Source organism: Piliocolobus tephrosceles, unplaced genomic scaffold (assembly GCF_002776525.5).
Source record: "Piliocolobus tephrosceles isolate RC106 unplaced genomic scaffold, ASM277652v3 unscaffolded_40, whole genome shotgun sequence".
In the NCBI taxonomy this organism is placed as follows: Eukaryota; Metazoa; Chordata; class Mammalia; order Primates; family Cercopithecidae; genus Piliocolobus; species Piliocolobus tephrosceles.
The window spans coordinates 161,361-180,983 of record NW_022324309.1 but is presented as its reverse complement, the minus strand read 5'-3'; the positions used below and the strand labels follow the sequence as shown (position 1 = coordinate 180,983).

The 19,623-nt window shown below is 38.3% G+C and overlaps 1 protein-coding gene across 1 annotated transcript in view; it reads left to right on the top strand.

Moving 5' to 3' along the window:
- Positions 1 to 13,443, top strand: part of LOC113224822 (tetraspanin-12) — a 70,496-nt gene extending 57,053 nt beyond the window's left edge. Inside the window, exon 8 of the mRNA XM_026454316.1 lies at positions 11,875 to 13,443. Within this exon, the coding sequence (XP_026310101.1) occupies positions 11,875 to 12,180 (306 nt within the window). The 3' untranslated portion in view covers positions 12,181 to 13,443. The remainder of the gene's footprint in view (positions 1 to 11,874) is intronic.
- The last annotated feature ends 6,180 nt before the right edge of the window (positions 13,444 to 19,623 follow it).

Genomic DNA, 19,623 nt, shown 5'->3' with positions numbered 1-19,623 from the left:
ATAAGGAAAACTTTATTTCAGCGGGGATTATCGGGATAGGAATAAGGCCACTGCAGTGTGGTCTTGCAGTAGGGGAGACAGATTAGGCTCAATTCAGAATACAACATGGGAAAGTGGGAATTTATAGTCAAGGAACAGGTTGGAGGTCAGAGGATGGAAAATCATTAAGAGGAAACATAGTGGTGAGGGATGGGATTCTGGCAAACCTTACCTAACAAGACTTGTACTGAAGGCAGGCCAGGGTGATCAGACATCTCTTGGACGATGGGTGGAGAAAGAAGAAGCCAGTTAGATATCAAGGATGATAAAGTATGAAGAATGGGGAATCTCAGTAAACCAACTTACCAAGATTCTTGCTAAAATTGAACAATGCAGAGACAAACACCAAAGTCCAAACGTCAAGTTCGGTTGAAAAAGAACTCAGTGGAGCCTGAATAGAGTTTGGTCATGGAGAGAAACTTTATCAGTGGTGAACCATGTGGGATGGGCTGTTTGAGGGTTTTATTCTCTCAGTATGAGTGTTGTACAATGTTTGAGTTGAAGGTCATGAATTCACACTCTGAGCCCTCATCCTGATTAGAAATACTGCCCTCACCTGTCTCCTCTATACTCTGCTGACCTTGGCAAATGATATTTGTTTTATAACCAACCTTTTTTTCTGGGCGATGTTTTAGTTCTCAACACTTTTTGTTAACACTCCTTTCCTGCTAACATCTTTCGCCAATTAGAAAGATGAACTAATAGTGTATGTCTTTGTTTTGACTAATAGAAATAACTTTTGCTTTATAATTTTCATGTACAACATTATATTATGATAAATGTTTCCTCATCACTCCTGAGCCATAACTGGAGACCTGACAGAGTGGTGTCGGAATAAAAGGCCATGACTGAGGGGTGGACTTGGCCTTCTGGCAAGCTCCACCTAGATATAAGGTCAATTGTTTTTTCCCAGACAACCCAGCTCTCTGGTTATTAGTAGGATTCTACTTCAGACCAAGTAAATTGCCACACTTGAAACAAAAAATTAGGGGCAAGTATTAAAAGAGAAGGCCGACACAGGGAGTGAGAGATCATAGCTTAGACCTCCAGCTAGGTACTGGCTAGTTACACCAACGTGGAAGTTGGTCAAGTCTGCCTAGAACAGATTCCCCACATCAGTGACTAAAAGAAAAGGTAGGAATTAGAAAATCTTTAAGTTGGGCACAAAAAAAGGGAGCCTGACACACAGCAGGCAATCCTTAATTGCCATTGTCTTTATGATTGAGATACACAATGTGGGAACACATAGCAGTGGTAGTAACTCTTTGGGCTTCTAATCTTAACGAATAAGTAGCTATAAGCCACATGCAGAAAATATTAGGGTGGCACAGGGCCAAAAAGGGCATGCCCAGCCAAGAAACAATGGGGCAAAGTTAGAGCTGGAAGCAAGAGAGCATGGCTGGAGCACAGCGTGTGAGAAGGGCCACGTTTACAGGGATACAGAGGGCAGGGGTTGGATTCTGAAGAGCCCTGTACCTCCTGATAATACGTGGGTATTTTATACTGAAGTCTGTGAATAGTTGCCAAATAAAAAGGGAAACATATTCACAAATTTGAGGCATTACTATAAAAAGACGGTTTAGGACAATGTAGTCATAGGGTTCTGATTTTTGAATAATGAAACTTTGTTCTCAGATAAACATCCGTAAAGCCTCCTGCTCAGACAGTCAACGGTAGGTAGTTTGCAGTTTGCAGGCTCAGTGATTATTTAGATGGAATACCTCAAGAATTTCCATTCTCAGGGTTCTTTTATATAAAGTCAAAGATGCTCCCTCCTGTCTCTCTACTGATTTCATTATCTCCTCTGCAAGTAGCTGCTGATGGGATCTGGTTGACTCTGACTTGCGGTGGTATTTGTTTTATCATTCAAAGCCCTGCGGGATCAGTTTGGGCTTGGTAGGGGGGAAGATCCCTTTTTATCTTCGGGCTTTGCTTGATCCTATCAGGTCTTAAACCATTCTGCCGGTTTTGTTTCAGGTATACAAATGCATTCTTCTTCTCTTTCACTCTCTTTCTCGACATCATTCAATTGTGAGTTTCCTGTTCTCTATTCTGTATTCCATCAAATGATATTTCCTTTTGGACTCTATTAGTAGAGACTTGCAATTTTTGCCCTTAAAATGTATGGATGTGAAAGCCATGATAGTATTTTGACCTGAAAAGCTACCTTACGAAATAACAGTTTTAGATTTAAGCTTAAACATCATGCTGTTGGCATTGTAGAGAATGAGTTGAGGTGGGGAATTTAAGCTGAAGACTGGGTCTTAAGGCAGAGAAATTGAGGTAGGAAACTGTAGCAGATAACTCATGCGATGGTAGAGGCTGGAATTCAGGTTGTGGCATTTAGTATGGAGAGGAAGGAATGAATGTGGAAGATATGTCAGTGGTAGAATGAACAGGACTAGGTTATAAATTGGCTGTGGGGAGTGAATGACAGGGAACTTGCAAGCATTCTTGACTTTGATTTGGACTCTCACAGATGAGGAAGCCATTTACTGAAGGGAGAGGTTAGAGTTGATTAATTTCATTTTGGAAATACTGGATTTAAGGTTCTTGTCAGATATTGCATTTGCAGAAACCCAGGAGGCAATATGGGCTTCGGAGACAGAACTCAGATAGAGATTCGGAATTTGTGTGTACTAATTAAGGAAAGTGCTAACTCAAAATACAATGGCTTGGATAAGCTGGGAGTTTATTTCTCTTTCATAGACCAATGACCTGATTTACACCTCCAGGCAGCTCTGCTGCACAAGTTCATCCAGGGGCCACAATGAGGAGACAACTTTGCCTTTTAAATACCTTGTCTTCCAAAGTTGGTCTCCAGTTCTAGTCATGGAGAGAAAGAGAGTGAGAAGGAGAACTCCCAATGCGTGAAGGCCTACACCCATCACCACTGTTCAGATTTTGTTGGCAGGAACTCACATGGCTTTGCTTAGCTCCAAGGGAGGCTGGAAAATGTGGTCTGGCTAGGAAGCTATGTTCCATTTTTTCTTTGTTTTTTTTTTTTTTTTTCTTTTTTTTTTTTTAGATGGAGTCTCACTCGCTTTTTCACCCAGGCTTTAGTGCAGTGGCACGATCTAGGCTTATTGCAAGCTCCGCCTCCTGGGTTCACGCCATTCTCCTGCCTCATCCTCCTGAGTAGCTGGGACTACAGGCGCCCATCACCACGCCAGGCTAATTTTTTTGTATTTTTAATAGAGTCAGGGTTTCACCATGTTAGCCAGGATGGTCTTGATCTCCTGACCTCGTGGTCTGCCTGCCTCAGCCTCCCAAAGTGTTGGGGTTATAGGCGTGAGCCACTGTGCCTGGCCGGAAGCTATATTCTTATATAAACATTAATTACTGTGGATCAAATGGAGGACAGACTGGGTGGGTAGGTAGGTGGAGGGACTAAGTTTACACAGGTGTCATCAATGTACATGAGGCAGTGAAGGTGTGGAGGGAAGTAAGACTACACCAGGAAATGATGCAATACATGCAGCCAAGGACAGAACTCTGTGACCTGCCAACACTTAAGGGCAGAGATAATGAAGTTCAGAGATACTGAGTGTAGAGATTTTTTTCTTCTATATCCCAGTTCCCTTATCTCTACTAAGATATTAATAGTACCCACATCATTGTAATATACAAAGATAAATTGAGGTATGACATGAAAAACTGTTAGTATACCACTTACCACAGTGGTAGCTTATGACAATAATAACAATAATTTATTAAGGTATTTATTGAAGTAAGTAGAAAATGTATTGATCTATGATTAGATTTTTAACTAGCTAAATTGCCCTTAGTTTTGCTTGAAATGACAGGGAAGTGTGTATTTTCTGGTTATGTGTGTTTGTGCTGGCTGAAGGTAGATTTTCAGGTCGAAGTTTTTGGGACTTGGTCCAGTTTCTCACTTTGCTTGTTTTAACACCCTCCAACTTCTTATAGATGCAAATTTAAGGTACCAAAATGGGCCCCCATGAGAGAAAATGTGTGCAGGAGGGGTCTGTGAATAAACTCTGCTCCGTCAGCCTGCTGGAACTGACCTAACTAGTGAGCATGGAGCCTTCCAGGTTTTCTGACTCTAGCCTCTTTGTAACTACATTTTTTTGATTAAAATGAAAAATGATCGGTAAATGCAGTCTTTTACATTTCTTTATTCTACCTATGTAATAGGGTATTGTGAGGGTTAAATGAGATATGAAGATCTTTCATATATTAAGAAATAATAAGATGACTTTTTTCTACTGCATTTTCTATGCACAGATTTAGTTATCTTTCTGTTCTCCTAAGAGACAGCTAAAGAATAGAAAGTCTTGTAGTGAATTTTATTGCTTGCTCTTTTTTTAAAGGAAGCATTATTTCCCTGCAGAGCTTAAGATTATCAGTGGAGAACTTTTGCTCTAACCTATTTAAATCTGTGAGCTCATTAACTGCTATTATTGACTTCAATTCTAGAAGAAAGAGGATTGAAGATTGTATATTTGCATCTGATAATCAATATAGTTATTTCAAACTTGAGAGTGATGTTTATTTACAAAAACATTAATATTGGCATGTATTGGCACCTAGTTTTTATTTATACTTTATCTTGGTAAGCACATTAAAAGGCTGCCTGACTTTTTGATGTGGCCTGTGAATATTGAGTACTGAAAAGCCATGGGTGTTCTTCCAATTTTAGAAACTCATTTTGGAGATAGATCAGAGAATAATTTCAAGTGTATAATTTCCTCAAGTGAAATGAGGCATCCGACATGCCTTCAAATGGATTCCAGGAAATGTAGGGGATTTGTGATTTTTCTCTGATAAAGGTAGTGTTATTATTTACAGCTAATGGTTGACAAGAATTTTAATATTGTAGCAAGTAAAGTAGGTTGGCCAACATGTCTTATTCATACCTTTGAATTATCTGAAGTTATTAACATAGGGCTAACCTAGCTTTTTTTAGGAAGAAAACATTTTCAAGTAAAATTAATTCAGAGTATTTTATTTTGAGAAAAGCAAGTAAGTAAACTTCGGTTCTTTCCTATTCTGAATAAAATACTCTTTGTGAAATGAAATGCAGTTTTGAATTTTATCATTTGTGTTCTCTTTTTACTCTACAGAAATGTTTGTTTATGCAGCTAAATATCTATAAATAGTATAATCAATACATATGAACACATCTATGTTTTTTATCTAGACTTAATGTCTTACTTTTCAAGACAAGCTCACACTGAAAAATGTAAACCTTATGCATAATTATTTGACTGGCTCAAAATATGCTCAGGGTTATGTTCAGGTTGAATTACTTCAATAAGAATGATTCAGAACAGAAAGAAAACCCTGGAGCTATTTCAATGAAGAATTTACAGAGTGACTGAGGAGGTCAATCATCTTATACAGACAAATCTAGAAACATACTGACTGTCCTCTCAAGAAGAGAACTATTCTTTGCAAAGTTGGTTCTTAACTTTAAGTACTTGTGAAAATGATTCACTGATATTCAGCATGACACCTGTGTTAGGCAATTCTTGCACTGCTACAAATAAATACCTGAGACTGGGTAATTTATAAGAAAAGAGGTTTAATTGGCTTATGGTTCTGCAGGCTGTACAGGAAGGGTAAATGATAATGGCTTCTGCCCCTGGGAAGGCCTCAAGGAGCTTTGAGCATGGTAGAAAGCAAAGCGGCAGCAGGCACATCACATGGCCAAAGCAGGAAAAGGAGACAGAGATGGGGGGCGGTGCTATGCATTTTTTTTTTTTTTAATACTTTATGTTCTAGGTTACATGTGCACAACGTGCAGGTTTGTTACATATGTATACATGTACCATGTTGGTGTGCTGTACCCATTAGCTCGTCATTTACATTAGGTATATCTCCTAATGCTATCCCTCCTCCCTCCCCCACCTCACAACAAGCCCCGGTGTATGATGTTCCCCTTCCTGTGTCCACGTGATCTCATTGTTCAATTCCCACCTATGAGTGAGAACATGCGGTGTTTGGTTTTCTGTTCTTGTGATAGTTTGCTGAGAACGATGGTTTCCAGCTGCATCCATGTCCCTACAAAGGACATGAACTCATCCTTTTTTATGGCTGCATAGTATTCCATGGTGTATATGTGCCACATTTTCTTTATCCAGTCTGTCACTGATGGACATTTGGGTTGGTTCCAAGTCTTTGCTATTGTGAATAGTGCTACAATAAACACACACTTTTAAAGAAACAGATCTTGTGAGAACTCCGTTATCACCAAGAGGATGGCCATTCATGAGGGACCTACCCCCGTGATCTAAACACCTCCCACCAGGCCCTGCTTCCAACACTGTGGATTACATTTCAACATGAGATGGGTGGGGACCAATGTACTAATTTTATCAATGCCTGTCTGCTGCAAGTTTCTACATGCCTAATGAGTCAGCAAGGAAATATTTAATTGCATGACCATAGAGAAATTTGTGCTTTTACTTATAGAATTATACTCTGTATCTTTTAAAATTGAATTTATTAAAGGATATAGGGCAGTATACAACAAAAATACAGTAAATTAATAATAAAATAGAAACAGAATTGGAAAGTCAAGGTTAAAGGAAAGAGTAAGTACATGTGCTTAACATGAAGACAGACACAGTTGCTATAGTTGAGTGTCCTGTTTGCCTCTCAGCTTTCTGACAGCCCGGGTGAAAAGGAGATACGATCATCACCATAATTCTAATGTTAGGAGAACAAACATTCTAACCTCAAAGGGAGCAAAATTCTAAATATTTTATCCAGTGGGATTTTATATCTACTACTTTATCGAGAAAAAATATCTTCAATATCATTTTTCACAGATTTTATAGAACAGTTTCTTATGGTGTTTTCCAATGCATATCCTTAAAATATACCTTGGTAGAAAATAATGTGCAAAAGCATAAGTTAATATATTGCAAGTTGGCACATTTTGGTGACCTGGTTTGACGGACGGACATAAAGTACTATAATGTCAACTGATTTCATTTCTTTTAGATAATCTGTAGTTGACACCTCTTTTGGGGAGACTCTTGATAGAGAAGCATAAAATATAGTTTAATGAATTCTGATGACAAGTTTAAGGACTGAAATTCTGCCTTGTTTGAGGAGTCATCTGTATGCTTTTTAAACCAAATGAGGAAATGATCACCTGATATTTTGCCATAAAAATGGAGGAGTCTAACTAGGACCTTTGCTTGGAATAAAGCATACTTGCCTACCTGAGTGTGAAGATAATCTTCAGGGACCAGTGATCTGGAAGGACACCAAGTCCCAACTATGTGACATGTCAATACAATTACGCAATTGTATAATTGTAGACTATAAATGTAGACATGCTCTACATTTCTGGGCAACCGAAAAAGCTTTTTTTGTCATTGGAATCCAAAGTCATTTTCAATAACCTTGATTGTCTTAATATTTCATTGCATTTTGTATATTTTTAAAGTTACAAATCAATGTCATTTTCAAAGAAACATTGACAGAATCAACACAGTCTAGAAAAGGATCGACAGAATGATGAAGTGTACATATTTTGGAAAACTTGAAGACTAGAACTGTTTAGCCTGGAGAGGAGAATAGTTAAAGGGAAAGAGATAATTAATTCTTCAGCTGTGACTCTCTACCTTATGGAAAAGGGAAGGGTTAAGAGCAGAGTTAGAACCAGTGCATCCTTCCTTACAAAGAAGTCAGGTTCCAACAAGGGAGTGCTTGTTAAAAATTAGTGTTGTTCCAGTGTGGACAAGACTGTCTAGTGAGGCGGGGAGTCCCTCTCATTAGAACTACAATTTCATTCATTTTTTTTTTATTCCCCTGTGAGTCATACTTTCTTGTTTCTTTGCATGTCTTATAACTGTTTTTTTTTTTTTTTTTTTTTTTTAAGAGAACAGGACGTTTTAAATAATATAATGTGACAACTTGGAAAATCAGATTTTTCCACCTCTCCAACGTTTGCTGTTGTTTATTTCTTGGTTCGATAGCATTTTCTAAACTAATTCTCTAAAGGCTGTGTTCTTTGTCACATGTGGTCATTGAAGTTTCTGCTCAATTAGCTTAGTGGTCAGTTAATGAACGGACAGAGATTTCCTTAGATGCCTTAGATGTCTAGAACCAGCGAGTCTCCTGGCCTTTACCAAGGGTGCACAGAGCTTCATCGTCAGCCAGAGGAGAGATCTTAGGATCTTTGCAGATCTTTCCTGGGCCTATGCACAGCCCCTGAATCTAAGCATAGCCCTATTCGTGTGTGTAATTTTCGAGATCCCCACGAATATGTCAGAGCTTTGTCAAGCCCCCTTGTGCACAACTGTTACCAACTGCCTCAGGCAGCCTCAGAGATCAATAGTTACCTCTAACTGTCGTTGGAAACCTCCTGAGGGGGAGGGACCGGAGGCTTTCCCTAGTCGGGCTTCAAGTTCAGGTCAAATAAAGACATCCTTCTGAGTGGGGTCTTCTGGGGAACCGCCAGATCAGCCATACAATAACAATCCTCTGGGAATGGGGCCTTGAAGGAGCTGCAACCCCATTCTGCGCCCTCTGGTGGCGGCTAGGTTGCCAGTTCTCACCAGGATTGCAGGCTCTTGGCTTTCCAGGCTACCAAGGGGGAGCAGGGATGGGAATAGGGCAAATGAAAATTGCATAGCGCTTGCTGTTCCTAATGAGATTCGGCGGCTTTTCGTGAATAAACGCTCCTCAGATTGCTGCAAAACTTTGGTTAATTTCCAGAATTCTAGAAAAATTGAGGCTAACAGTTTTTTGCCAGTGTTTTCATTGCTTACATGAGTAGAGATTCTTTGGAGGTCCTTTCCATGCCAGTTTTGCTATGTCACTCTACAAGTGCTTTTTTGCCATGTTTTTAAAAGATAAAAAGTTGAATTCATTACTTCCAAGGACCCCTCCCATTCTAGAGTGTTCCATATTAATAGGTCTCATTCCCCAACCATCCTAGGTGATAGAATTTACTGTACCATTTTAAAAATAAATGTGATTGTTTAAGATACACTGAAATAGACTTTAAACAGTGCCAAGATATGAAACATAATAAACTTTACTTAATTATCAATTTCTGCCTTGTTTTATTCCCAGATTTGAAAAGGAAACATTACATTTCTGGCACAGTTTCTTAGCTTAAAATGAATTAGTGTAAAGGGGTAGGAGATCTTAAGACAATAGAGATACAATTTAAGCCCCAGACACTATTGAAAGGGTAAAAATCAAGTAATTTACTGATAGCATTTCACAGAATTGAATCATCAGCATATATATTTATTGAATGGGTTACTTTTTTGAATAACTAATACATTGTTATTAATTATAGTCACCACGTTGTATTGTAGACCTCTTGAACTTACTCCTCCTAACTGGAATTTTGTATCTTTGGTTTACCTCTAATTCTTTTGTTGTTGTTGTTGTTGTTGTTTGAGACAGGGTCTCGCTGTGTTGCCCAGGCTGGAGTCCAGTGGGGCGATCTCAGCTCACTGCAACCTCTGCCTCCCGGGTTCAAGCAATTCTCATGTCTCAGCCTCCAGAGTAGCTCAGATTACAGGCATGTACCACCATGCCCAGCTAATTTTTGTATTTTTAGTAGAGACAGGGTTTCACCATGATAGCAAGACTAGTCTCAAACTCTAGACCTCAAGTGATCTGCCCGCTTTGGCCTCCCAAAGTGCTAGGATTACAGGTGTGAGCCACCACGCCCAGCCAATTTACCTCTAATTCTGAAATCTGTTATTATTACTAAAATATTAATATATTCATGCTAATTATTTATTCACTAAAAGTCCATTTTTGTACTAAGTACTGAGAACATAGGTAAGGAATCAGCTAAACATGATCCAAGGCTGTTTTATATCAATTTCTTCAAAGATAGATGTGAGAAAATAGTGCCACATTATTTGGTAATGATGTTAAATGAAGTTGCTATGCAAATTAATTTTCCAGATGTCTGAAGCCAAATCTTTTTAACTTAACAAATTTTGAGGTGACTCTTCCCAAACTATGTAAAACATTTCTCTGCTTCATCAGGAAGCTAATGATCTAATGTCTCAGTAGCAAGTAATCATTTTGGACAGTTATCTCTTTGTCCTGTAAAACAGTGGCAGCCACCTTGCTCTTGTAGGGTAGAGCTGAGCAGAAGTGCTCACTGGTGACATAATGCTGTGTTTCTGGTATTTTCATACTCTTTTATGAAGTGTTGTACCTCATATTTTTCCATTAATATCTGCTAATCATAGATTCTCCATCTATTTTTAATTTGATCTTTCTACTTTATAATCTGTGAACTGACATATGAGACAAGAGATTGTACCTATTGGGTTCTTAACATTTATGAGGCACTATTCTAAGTGTTAAAATGTGTCTGTGCATTTAATCCTCCCAACATCGCAGACAGGTAAGCACTATTATCATCTATGTTTTTAGACAAGAAAACTGAAGCACAGAGAGATGAAATAACTTGCCCCAAATCACGTAGCAGTTCATGATCTTAACCATTATACTATACTGTTGAAGTGACACTGTCCATCCTGGGTAATACCCAAGGTTAGTTGTCTCAGGCCAAGGAAATCAAGGATGTGAACACACAGGGAGTGAAGTTAAGAGTGGAGGTTTAATAGACGCAAAAAGAGAAGAGCTGTCTCCTGCAGAGAGGGTTCCTGAGTGGGTTTTCTGGTCCACAGCAAAATGCAGCGGGTTTTATAGATAATCTTGAGGAGGCAGAGTCTGATGTACCCAGGGCACGAAAGATTGGTTGGACCAGGTGTACCATTTGCATGGTGCGTGAAAATCTGGCCACCTCCACCCTAATCTTTTATTGTTCTGATGGGTTCTCTACTTGGCTGGCGCCATGTTACCTGTTTCTTTACTTTATACACAAAGACAGGGGAAGGTGGAGCCTCCATGTTGAACATACCTGGCCCCCAGGTAGCCCTTTTCTGTTGGCACAGCTGCTGGCATTCACCTGTGCAAGCTTCCAGCTTGCTTGTCTATGTCTACAGCTCGATTTTTCAGGCAGTTCTTTTAATGATTTTGGAGCTGCTTTTTGTTAAAAGAGAAATTCCGCCGAGGACTCTTTTACCCTCACTATCTGCCTAAATAATTTCTATCTGCTGTATCACTGTGTCATTTAAAAATGCTTATTAAAATGACACATAAACCTAAGAATGAGCTCTCACAGAATATTTGAGTGGAACTCTTTGAAAAATACTTAAATTTTGGTGAGTTGTCTTTGTGATGTCTATGTTAGTTTCCCACAGAATGTATGTGTATGTCTGTGTTTGTGCAAATTTCTTGTGTTTGTATCAAATAGGTTAAGGTGGCCAGAGAAGCAACTTTACCAAATCAGTGTTAAGTATTATTAAATCATAAACATTGTGTGCCAGATCTGGCCTAATGCCTTTTGGTGTGTTTGAAGTTTCACTGGAACCCAGCTACATTCATTCATTCACTTACCGTCTATGGCTGCTTTCTTGTGACAGTGGCAGGGATGAGTAGTTGCCATGGAGACCATATGGCTCACAAAGCCCAAAATATTTACTATCTGGCCATCTGAAAAAAGAAAACAAGTAAATCAACCCCTGCTTTAGATGTTGAGTTTTATACCAGTGGGTCTCAACTTCAGGTTTTGAGAAAGACAAAAGAAGGGGTTGGCTCATTGGAATCAGCTGGACAGGCTTTTCAAAAGCTACACACATCCCTTTCTGAACCTCCTTCTCATCAGCTTTCCCTGTTGAGAACCACTGTCTTAAACTTTATGATCCAAATAGTCTGATTTCATTAACTGATACAGATTGTTTGCTTTCATTAACTATTTTTGGCCTTCTGTAACATATGTAAAATAATGTTGACCGTGTATTTCTTTTACAGGGTTGTGGGAAGAAAATGTATTCCTTTTTGAGAGGAACCAAACAACTGCAGGTGCTGAGATTTCTGGGAATCTCCATTGGAGTGACACAAATTCTGGCCATGATTCTCACCATTACTCTGCTCTGGGCTCTGTATTATGATAGAAGGGAGCCTGTGACAGACCAAATGATGTCCTTGAAGAATGAGAACTCTCAGCACCTGTCATGTCCCTCAGTAGAACTGTTGAAACCAAGCCTGTCAAGAATCTTTGAACACACATCCATGGCAAACAGCTTTAATACACACTTTGAGATGGAGGAGTTATAAAAAGAAATGTCACAGAAGAAAACCACAAACTTGTTTTATTGGACTTGTGAATTTTTGAGTACATACTATGTGTTTCAGAAACAGGTAGAATAAAAATGTTGTCATAAAATAACACCTAAGCATATACTATTCTATGCTTTAAAATGAGGAGGGAAAAGTTTCATGTCATAAGTCACCACCTGGACAATAATTGATGCCCTTAAAATGCGGAAGACAAATGTCATACCCACTGTGTAGCCTGTGTATGACTGAACACAGTTATGTTTTGAGGCAGCATGGTTTGATTAGCATTTCTGCATCCATGCAAACGAGTCACATATGGTGGAACTGGAGCTACAGTAAAGGTTGATTTACTTCTACCAACTAGTATAGAAAGTACTAATTAAATGCTAACATAGGAAGTTAGAAGATACTAATAACTTTTATTATTCAGCGATCTATTCTTTTGATGCTAAATAAATTATACATCAGAAAACTTTCAATATTGGTGACTACCTAAATGTGATTTTTGCTGGTTACTAAAATATTCTTACCACTTAAAAGAGCAAGCTAACACATTGTCTTAAACTGATCAGGGATCTATTTGTATATAAGTCTGTGTTAAATCTGTATAATTCAGTAGATTTCAGTTCTGATAATGTTAAGAATAACCATTATGAAAAGGAAAATTTGTCCTGTATAGCATCATTATTTTTAGCCTTTCCTGTTAATAGAGCTTTAATATTCTGTCCTGGGCTTATATTACACATATAACTGTTAATTTAAATACTTAACCACTAATTTTGAAAATTACCAGTGTGATACATAGGAATCATTATGCAGAATGTAGTCTGGTCTTTAGGAAGTATTAAGAAGAAAATTTGCACATAATTTAGTTGATTCAGAAAGGACTTGTATGCTGTTTTTCTCCCAAATGAAGACTCTTTTTGACACTAAACACTTTTTAAAAAACTTATCTTTGCCTTCTCCAAACAAGAAGCAATAATCTCTAAGTCAATATAATTCTACAGAAAATAATGTTCTTTTTCTCCAGAAAAATGCTTGTAAGAATGATTAAAACACATGACAATTTAGAGATTCTTTGTTTTGTTTCACTGATTAATATACTGTGGCAAATTACACAGATTATTAAATTTTTTACAAGAGTATAGTATATTTATTTGAAATGGGAAAAGTGCATTTTACTGTATTTTGTGTATTTTGTTTATTTCTCAGAATATGGAAAGAAAAATAAAATGTGTCAATAAATATTTTCTAGAGAGTAATGACTTGTCTGTGCCTATTTTTTAATACATTACAAGCACTTAAGCCACTTGAGAAGATTATCAAGGGGAAAAAACATGAGAAAGAATGATTGCATAAAGTATTAATATTGATTTCCAAACTATAGAGCAGACCTATAAGAGTATGTATTTTCACTGAGAAGAGTCAAAAAGCCCACTTATTTTTCATTTTTGCTTTTTAGCTAAATGTTAAGTAATATACTTGTTTGAGATAATATAAAAATATGCCCATTTGTGGTAATTTATCTTTTCAATGTTTGCATAATCATAGTTTTATAACTATTACTAATTTTTAAGAGAATATGAGTCTCTTAGTTAACTTCAAATTCTCTTCAAATGAGTCAAGGAATACAATACTTGAAATTGACTGCCATATTTAAAATCTTCCATAGATTTTAATGGAAACTGAGTACAGTACTTGTTCAATCAGAGCCAAAAGCATCCCTTCTAATAGCTTCCTCAATGCCCCAAATCCCTGTAATTTCACCTAAAATACCCATGTAACTGAGATAGATATCTATGAGTTTTGTTTGAATTATTTGTATAATGGTCAAATTTAGCTGCTGCTTTTTTTAATATGCCTTACAGTCACAGCAAGAGCAAGCATATAATATGTCGGGCTCAGTAAAATGGAAAGTCCTCAAATTACAAAAGTTGCTTTCTACATGTTTAGACCTCGGATATTTTGATGTATTACCTGATTTACTACACTCTAGAATGGTCAACATAAATTTAGACAATCATTTTGTATATAATACACTTGCTTAATGGGAATGAATGACATTTATAGCAATAGCCCACAAAGCCTCTTATGGTAGCGGTGCACCTGGAATAATAAAACTGCAAGGGAGTTAAAAAAGTGTATTTAATGCAGTAGAGCTGAGGGAGTTCACTGTTTGGGTACATTGCAAACAAAACTGTTAACTGTTTCTTTGGGAATTTTTAAGAGCTTTCTTTGGTTGAAAAAAATCACCATTTTTTAAAAGTAGAAATTTAAGAAGATCATTTTTAGACTGGTTAACAGTACATTCAAAGTGCCCTGGAGACTCAGAGATGGCAACAAGAGATGATGTCTGTCCTTAAACACTGTAGAATCTGGGTTAGAGACACTCGTGCTAACCACAGGAAAAATAAATAAGGGAATATGCAGCAAGTAGGGCCCTTCTTAAGAATAAGGGATGGAGTAGAGTGGAACTAAGGCCGCTATGCCAAGGAGATGGCCTTCAAGCTGGATCAGAAGGAGCAGTGGAGTCTAGCTAGCTCGTGGAAAATGTTCCATGAGCCATGAGTTTGAGGTTAAAAAGTATACATTATTTTGGAGTTATGACTTATGGTTCAATGTGGTTAGATCATAGAATGCTTGAAGAGATGCCATGGGAGAGCAAATGAATGAAATTTGAGTTTGGGTGCTTTGTTCTGTAGGCTCAAAGTAAAGTCACCGAAGTGATTTCAGAAAGAGAAATGATGAATATTTCATTAATTTAACTGGATTAGCCAAGTAAGAAAGAGGGGACCAGGAGACAGTTATACTCATTATGCAACTCCTGAGTGGGTGGGCCACCACTGACCACAGTCTAGGTAAGCGAAGCGCTCGAGAGTTGTACACACTGCAGGTCCCGGCGGGAGACTGGATAGTTTGCTGTTACTGTGGTCCTGGAGAGGGATAAGGATCCTCACCAGGACAACGGACCTCAAAAAACAAGAGTGCATAAAACAGGTCACACCAGGGTGAATCCACAAAAATTGGCAGTAGATAGACCTCAGGGAGTATGGGACAAGAAGTAAAAGAACTGAACTTTCTGGATTTTGCGCCTGGCACACTGGCAATGGCATTAACCTAGATGGAAGATGGAGGGGAACGAGTATGAGAGGGTAATTAATTTGGTCTGAGACACAGAGTTAGAGATCCTGCAGGACATACAGATGGAGATGTCTACAGGCAGCTGTAAATTTCAGTCTGGAGCTTTGGAGAATTCACTGTCAAGCCTGAGAATTTTTATGCATTGCTTTCCCATCTCAGGAAGCCTGACAGAAAATGGGCTGGGAACCAAATCTTATATGAGGAGAATCTTAAATAGATTGCCACAGAAGCTTCCTTTTGTCTGAACTCCCACTCCTGTGGATGAGTCAAGGGAGGTAAAAACAAGAAATGATTATACTACTGAATCTTCTCTGGCAAAGGAGCTGCCCCCTTTTTAAAAACACTGCCAACTGCTATGCTGCTTCACCCAACCCTCTTCCTATTGTCATTCTGAGATTTACAAGTAGATTCGTCTCCCCTATGAACTGAGTTCTCATTTCCTCACATCCTGGAAACATATAGAATCTTTGGTATCATCTTGATCTTGAAAGCTTTTCTTTTTCTATTTTTATGTGTTAATTGCAGTCATTCTTTGTCTCATACTTTCAGGGGTGCGTACTAGGTACCAGGCACATGTAGGAGGTTCTTTACACTTATTTTCTCTGTTCTTTGCAACTCATTTGCAATTTGCAGGCACCCCACTTTATTTTACAAATGAAGAAGAGGAACTCCAAGAGACTGAATAAATTTACTTAGCTAATATGTGGCAGAGCTGTACTTCCATTCTCCCCATTTTGTGGCATGGTATCTTCACCGACCCGTGGTGAAGCTCAGATGATTCTTTACGTAGAAAAGCCAAATTCCCCTCCACATAAATCAATATCACCAGGCCTAATTGGTCTCCAGATTCTATTACTATTTTTTTCAAAATGATGCTCTTGTCTAACCTCATTCCTACTATTATTTCCCAAGAACAAGTATAAATTATCTAAAGTATCTTGTACACACACAGGCAAATTAAGTTCTTTTTTTTTTTTTTTTTTTTTTTAAATGGAGTCTCACACTGTCGCCCAGGCTGAAGTCAGTGGCGTGATCTTGGCTCACTGCAACCCCTGCCTCCTGGGTTCAAGTGATTCTCCTGCCTCAGCCTCCCAAGTATCTGGGACTACCGGTGCGCATCTAATATTTTGTATTTTTAGTAGAGATGGGGGTTTCACTATGTTGGCCAGGCTGGCCTTGAACTCCTGACCTCGTGATCTGCCCACCTCGGCCTCCTAAAGTGCTGGGATTACAGGCATGAGCCACCGTGCCTAGCCCAAATTAAGTTCTTAAATTAACTTTATTGAGATTTTATATACATGTATATAAACACATATATATACACACACACACATATATATGTATATACACACACACACGCACACCTAGTAAATATACCCCTTTCAAGTATAGAGTTAATTAGTTTTGGCAACTATATATACTCATGTAACCACAACCACAATCAAGATCTAGAACATTTTCATTATGTCAAAAAGTTTCCTCTTGCCCATCTGTGATAAATCCTGCAGTCCCCACTCCTAGCCCCAGGCAACACTGATCTGCTAAATGTCACTCAGATTAATTCTTGTGAAACTTTATTCTTATATTGCTGCTTCCTTACTCAAACACTTCCAGAGGTTCCTTGTTGTAAGAAAGGCAGAGCTTCCCAACTCATTCATGTATATATTATTTATACGGCATGTTAGGATGCGTGAAGCTCAGGGGCCACTGGCCACCCTAGGCCTTGTCTGGCTACCATAAGGACTACGAGGAAGCAATAGCTCAATTCAAAATTTTGGCTGCTACATTACAAATCTCAAAATACAGTGGCTTAAGCAAAATAGAAGTGAAATTTTAGCTCATAAAATGCGTATGTGAGTAGCCCAAACTATGGCTGCCCGAAGGTGTCTGGGAGTCGGGATCCTTTTCTCTGGCTACTCAACAACGCTGAGGTGTTCGCTTTGCTCACATGGACCCTAGTAGCAGCCTACTTCCACATTTCACACAATAGGCCAGACAATAGGGAAAGTTAAAGGGAAGGAAGAATACCTCTTCCCTTTAAGGACCTACTCAGAAGCACACACCACTTCCATTGACACCACACAGCTACAAGGAAGGGTTGTAAATGCTTTTTGTTCTGAATACCCATGCATCCCGTTAAACCAGGAATTTCAATGACCACACAGAAAGAATGGGTAATGAGTATTGGTGTCAACTAGCAAATCTCTGCCACACTCCTCAGTACCTGCAGAATAAAGTCTTCCACTACCTGAATTTATTTTTCCAAATCTATCTCCCACAATACTTTCTCAAATATCACTAGAAACCAGCCAACAGGACCAGTCCTAGTCCACTCATCGCCTCTAACATCCCACATATCCCATGTCTCTTTGATTTTGCTCTCATCATGGTTCTTCGTTGACACAACCTCATCTCCACAATTTCAGCTTGTACTTAACTTTGAAGTCCCAGCTCATTAGCCACCTGTTACATAAAGTTTCTCCTGACTACTCCAGTCCACAACAATTCATTCTTCTCGGAGCTCAGCATTAATTTGTTACCATGACATCTAGTTTGATGTTTGTATTTTCAATTATATCATCTATATCTATCTATCTATTATTTTTTTTTTTTTCCTGAGACAGGGTCACGCTCTGTCAACCAGGCTGGAGTGCACTGGCATGATCTTGGCTCACTACATCCTCTACCCCCTGGGCTCAAGCGATCCTCCCACCTCAGCCTCCTGAGTAGCTGGGACCTTAGACACGTGCCATTTTTTATATTTATACAGCTAATTTTTTACAGTTTTGGTCAAGACAGGGTTTCACCATGTTGCCCAGGCTGGTCTCAAACTCTTGAGCCCAAGCAATCCTCCTGCCCCAGCCTTCCAAAGTGCTAGGATTACAGGCATGAGCCACCATGCCAGGCTACACAGGGGGTCACCATGTTGCCCAGGCTGGTCTCAAACTCCTGAGCTCCAGCAATCCATGCACTTCCTTCTCCCAAAGTACTTGAGTACAGGCGTGAGCCACTGGGGCCCAGCCTTTTTATTTTTTTCTCTTTGCTTGTCTATCTGGTCTTTCTTGGGAACAAACATCGTGCTATTTTTTCCCACTCAGCATTTTGCATAGGCCTAGGCAATACGTCTTATGTATCAGTTGCATATCTATTTGTTGTGCATATAAATTAAGATATGCATGAATTACAAGACAGTTAAATGAATCAAAAGCCATTGCCTAAAATGATTCCAACAAGGAGAAACAGCTATAAAGGAGGCTATCTGTTTCTCTTGACTGAGACAGAGGACACTGGGTTAGCATGGGCTAAGTACTCACTTAGCTGTAAACGGTTGTAGATTGCATCTGCAGAATGCATTTAAAGCTTAGTCAACTCTTATAAATGTCTGAGTGAACTATCAGATTGTACTTTTAGTCTAACAATATAATAGTGTCCTAGATTTACAAAATGCTTTGACACCTAACCCTAAATCCTTTAGCTTTTAAATATACAAATTTCTTTGACTGGTAGTGTGCAAAGTAAAAGCTGAGTGCACATCTCTGAAAAAAATCCATGGAGAGTGAGAAATTGGAGCAGATCACCACTAACTTTGCAATTTCTAGGCAATTCTAGAAAGTAACTTAAAAAAATAAGTGACATTCCAAAACTTCTGGGCAAATGCACCAAACAGTGCTTTATTTACTCTTCTTATAATCTTAATGAGGTCCGTTTTTCAGCCAAGTTAAAGTGCCTATGAAAAGAGATAAGAAATATGCCCCAAATTACATAGCAAGTAAGTGATATTGTTGGGATTTGAACGAGTTTTGTTAAAATTCCAAGTCTGTACTCAAATATTTTATAAGAGAGTTACAATGTTAACTGATGTCCAAAATTATTCTTAATTTTATGGTTATAGCATATTGCTATTTTAATAGATTTCTGCCTTTTGCTAACTAGTATTTATGAAGTTTTTGTGTGTATTCAACAGTTATATTCATTTGTTTTGTGTCTGAACATATTTATTTTTGAAAAATATTTTATCAAGGACAATCTAGAGTCCTGTCAATATGTTTATTTATTTTATTTTATTCTAAGAATGTGGCAAGTATATATATCTCATCTTTAATTCTCTACGATAAAAATATCTTAAATCTATTTATCTCTATCCACATTAAGAGAAACAAAAGTGGACTTCTACTTCCAACCAAGATAAAACAACAAGGAACAGATTTACCCTCCTGCTTAAAATAAACAAACCAACAAAGAACAAAGACTAACATACTAGAAACAATAATTTTTAAAACATCGGCCATCAGGGAATAA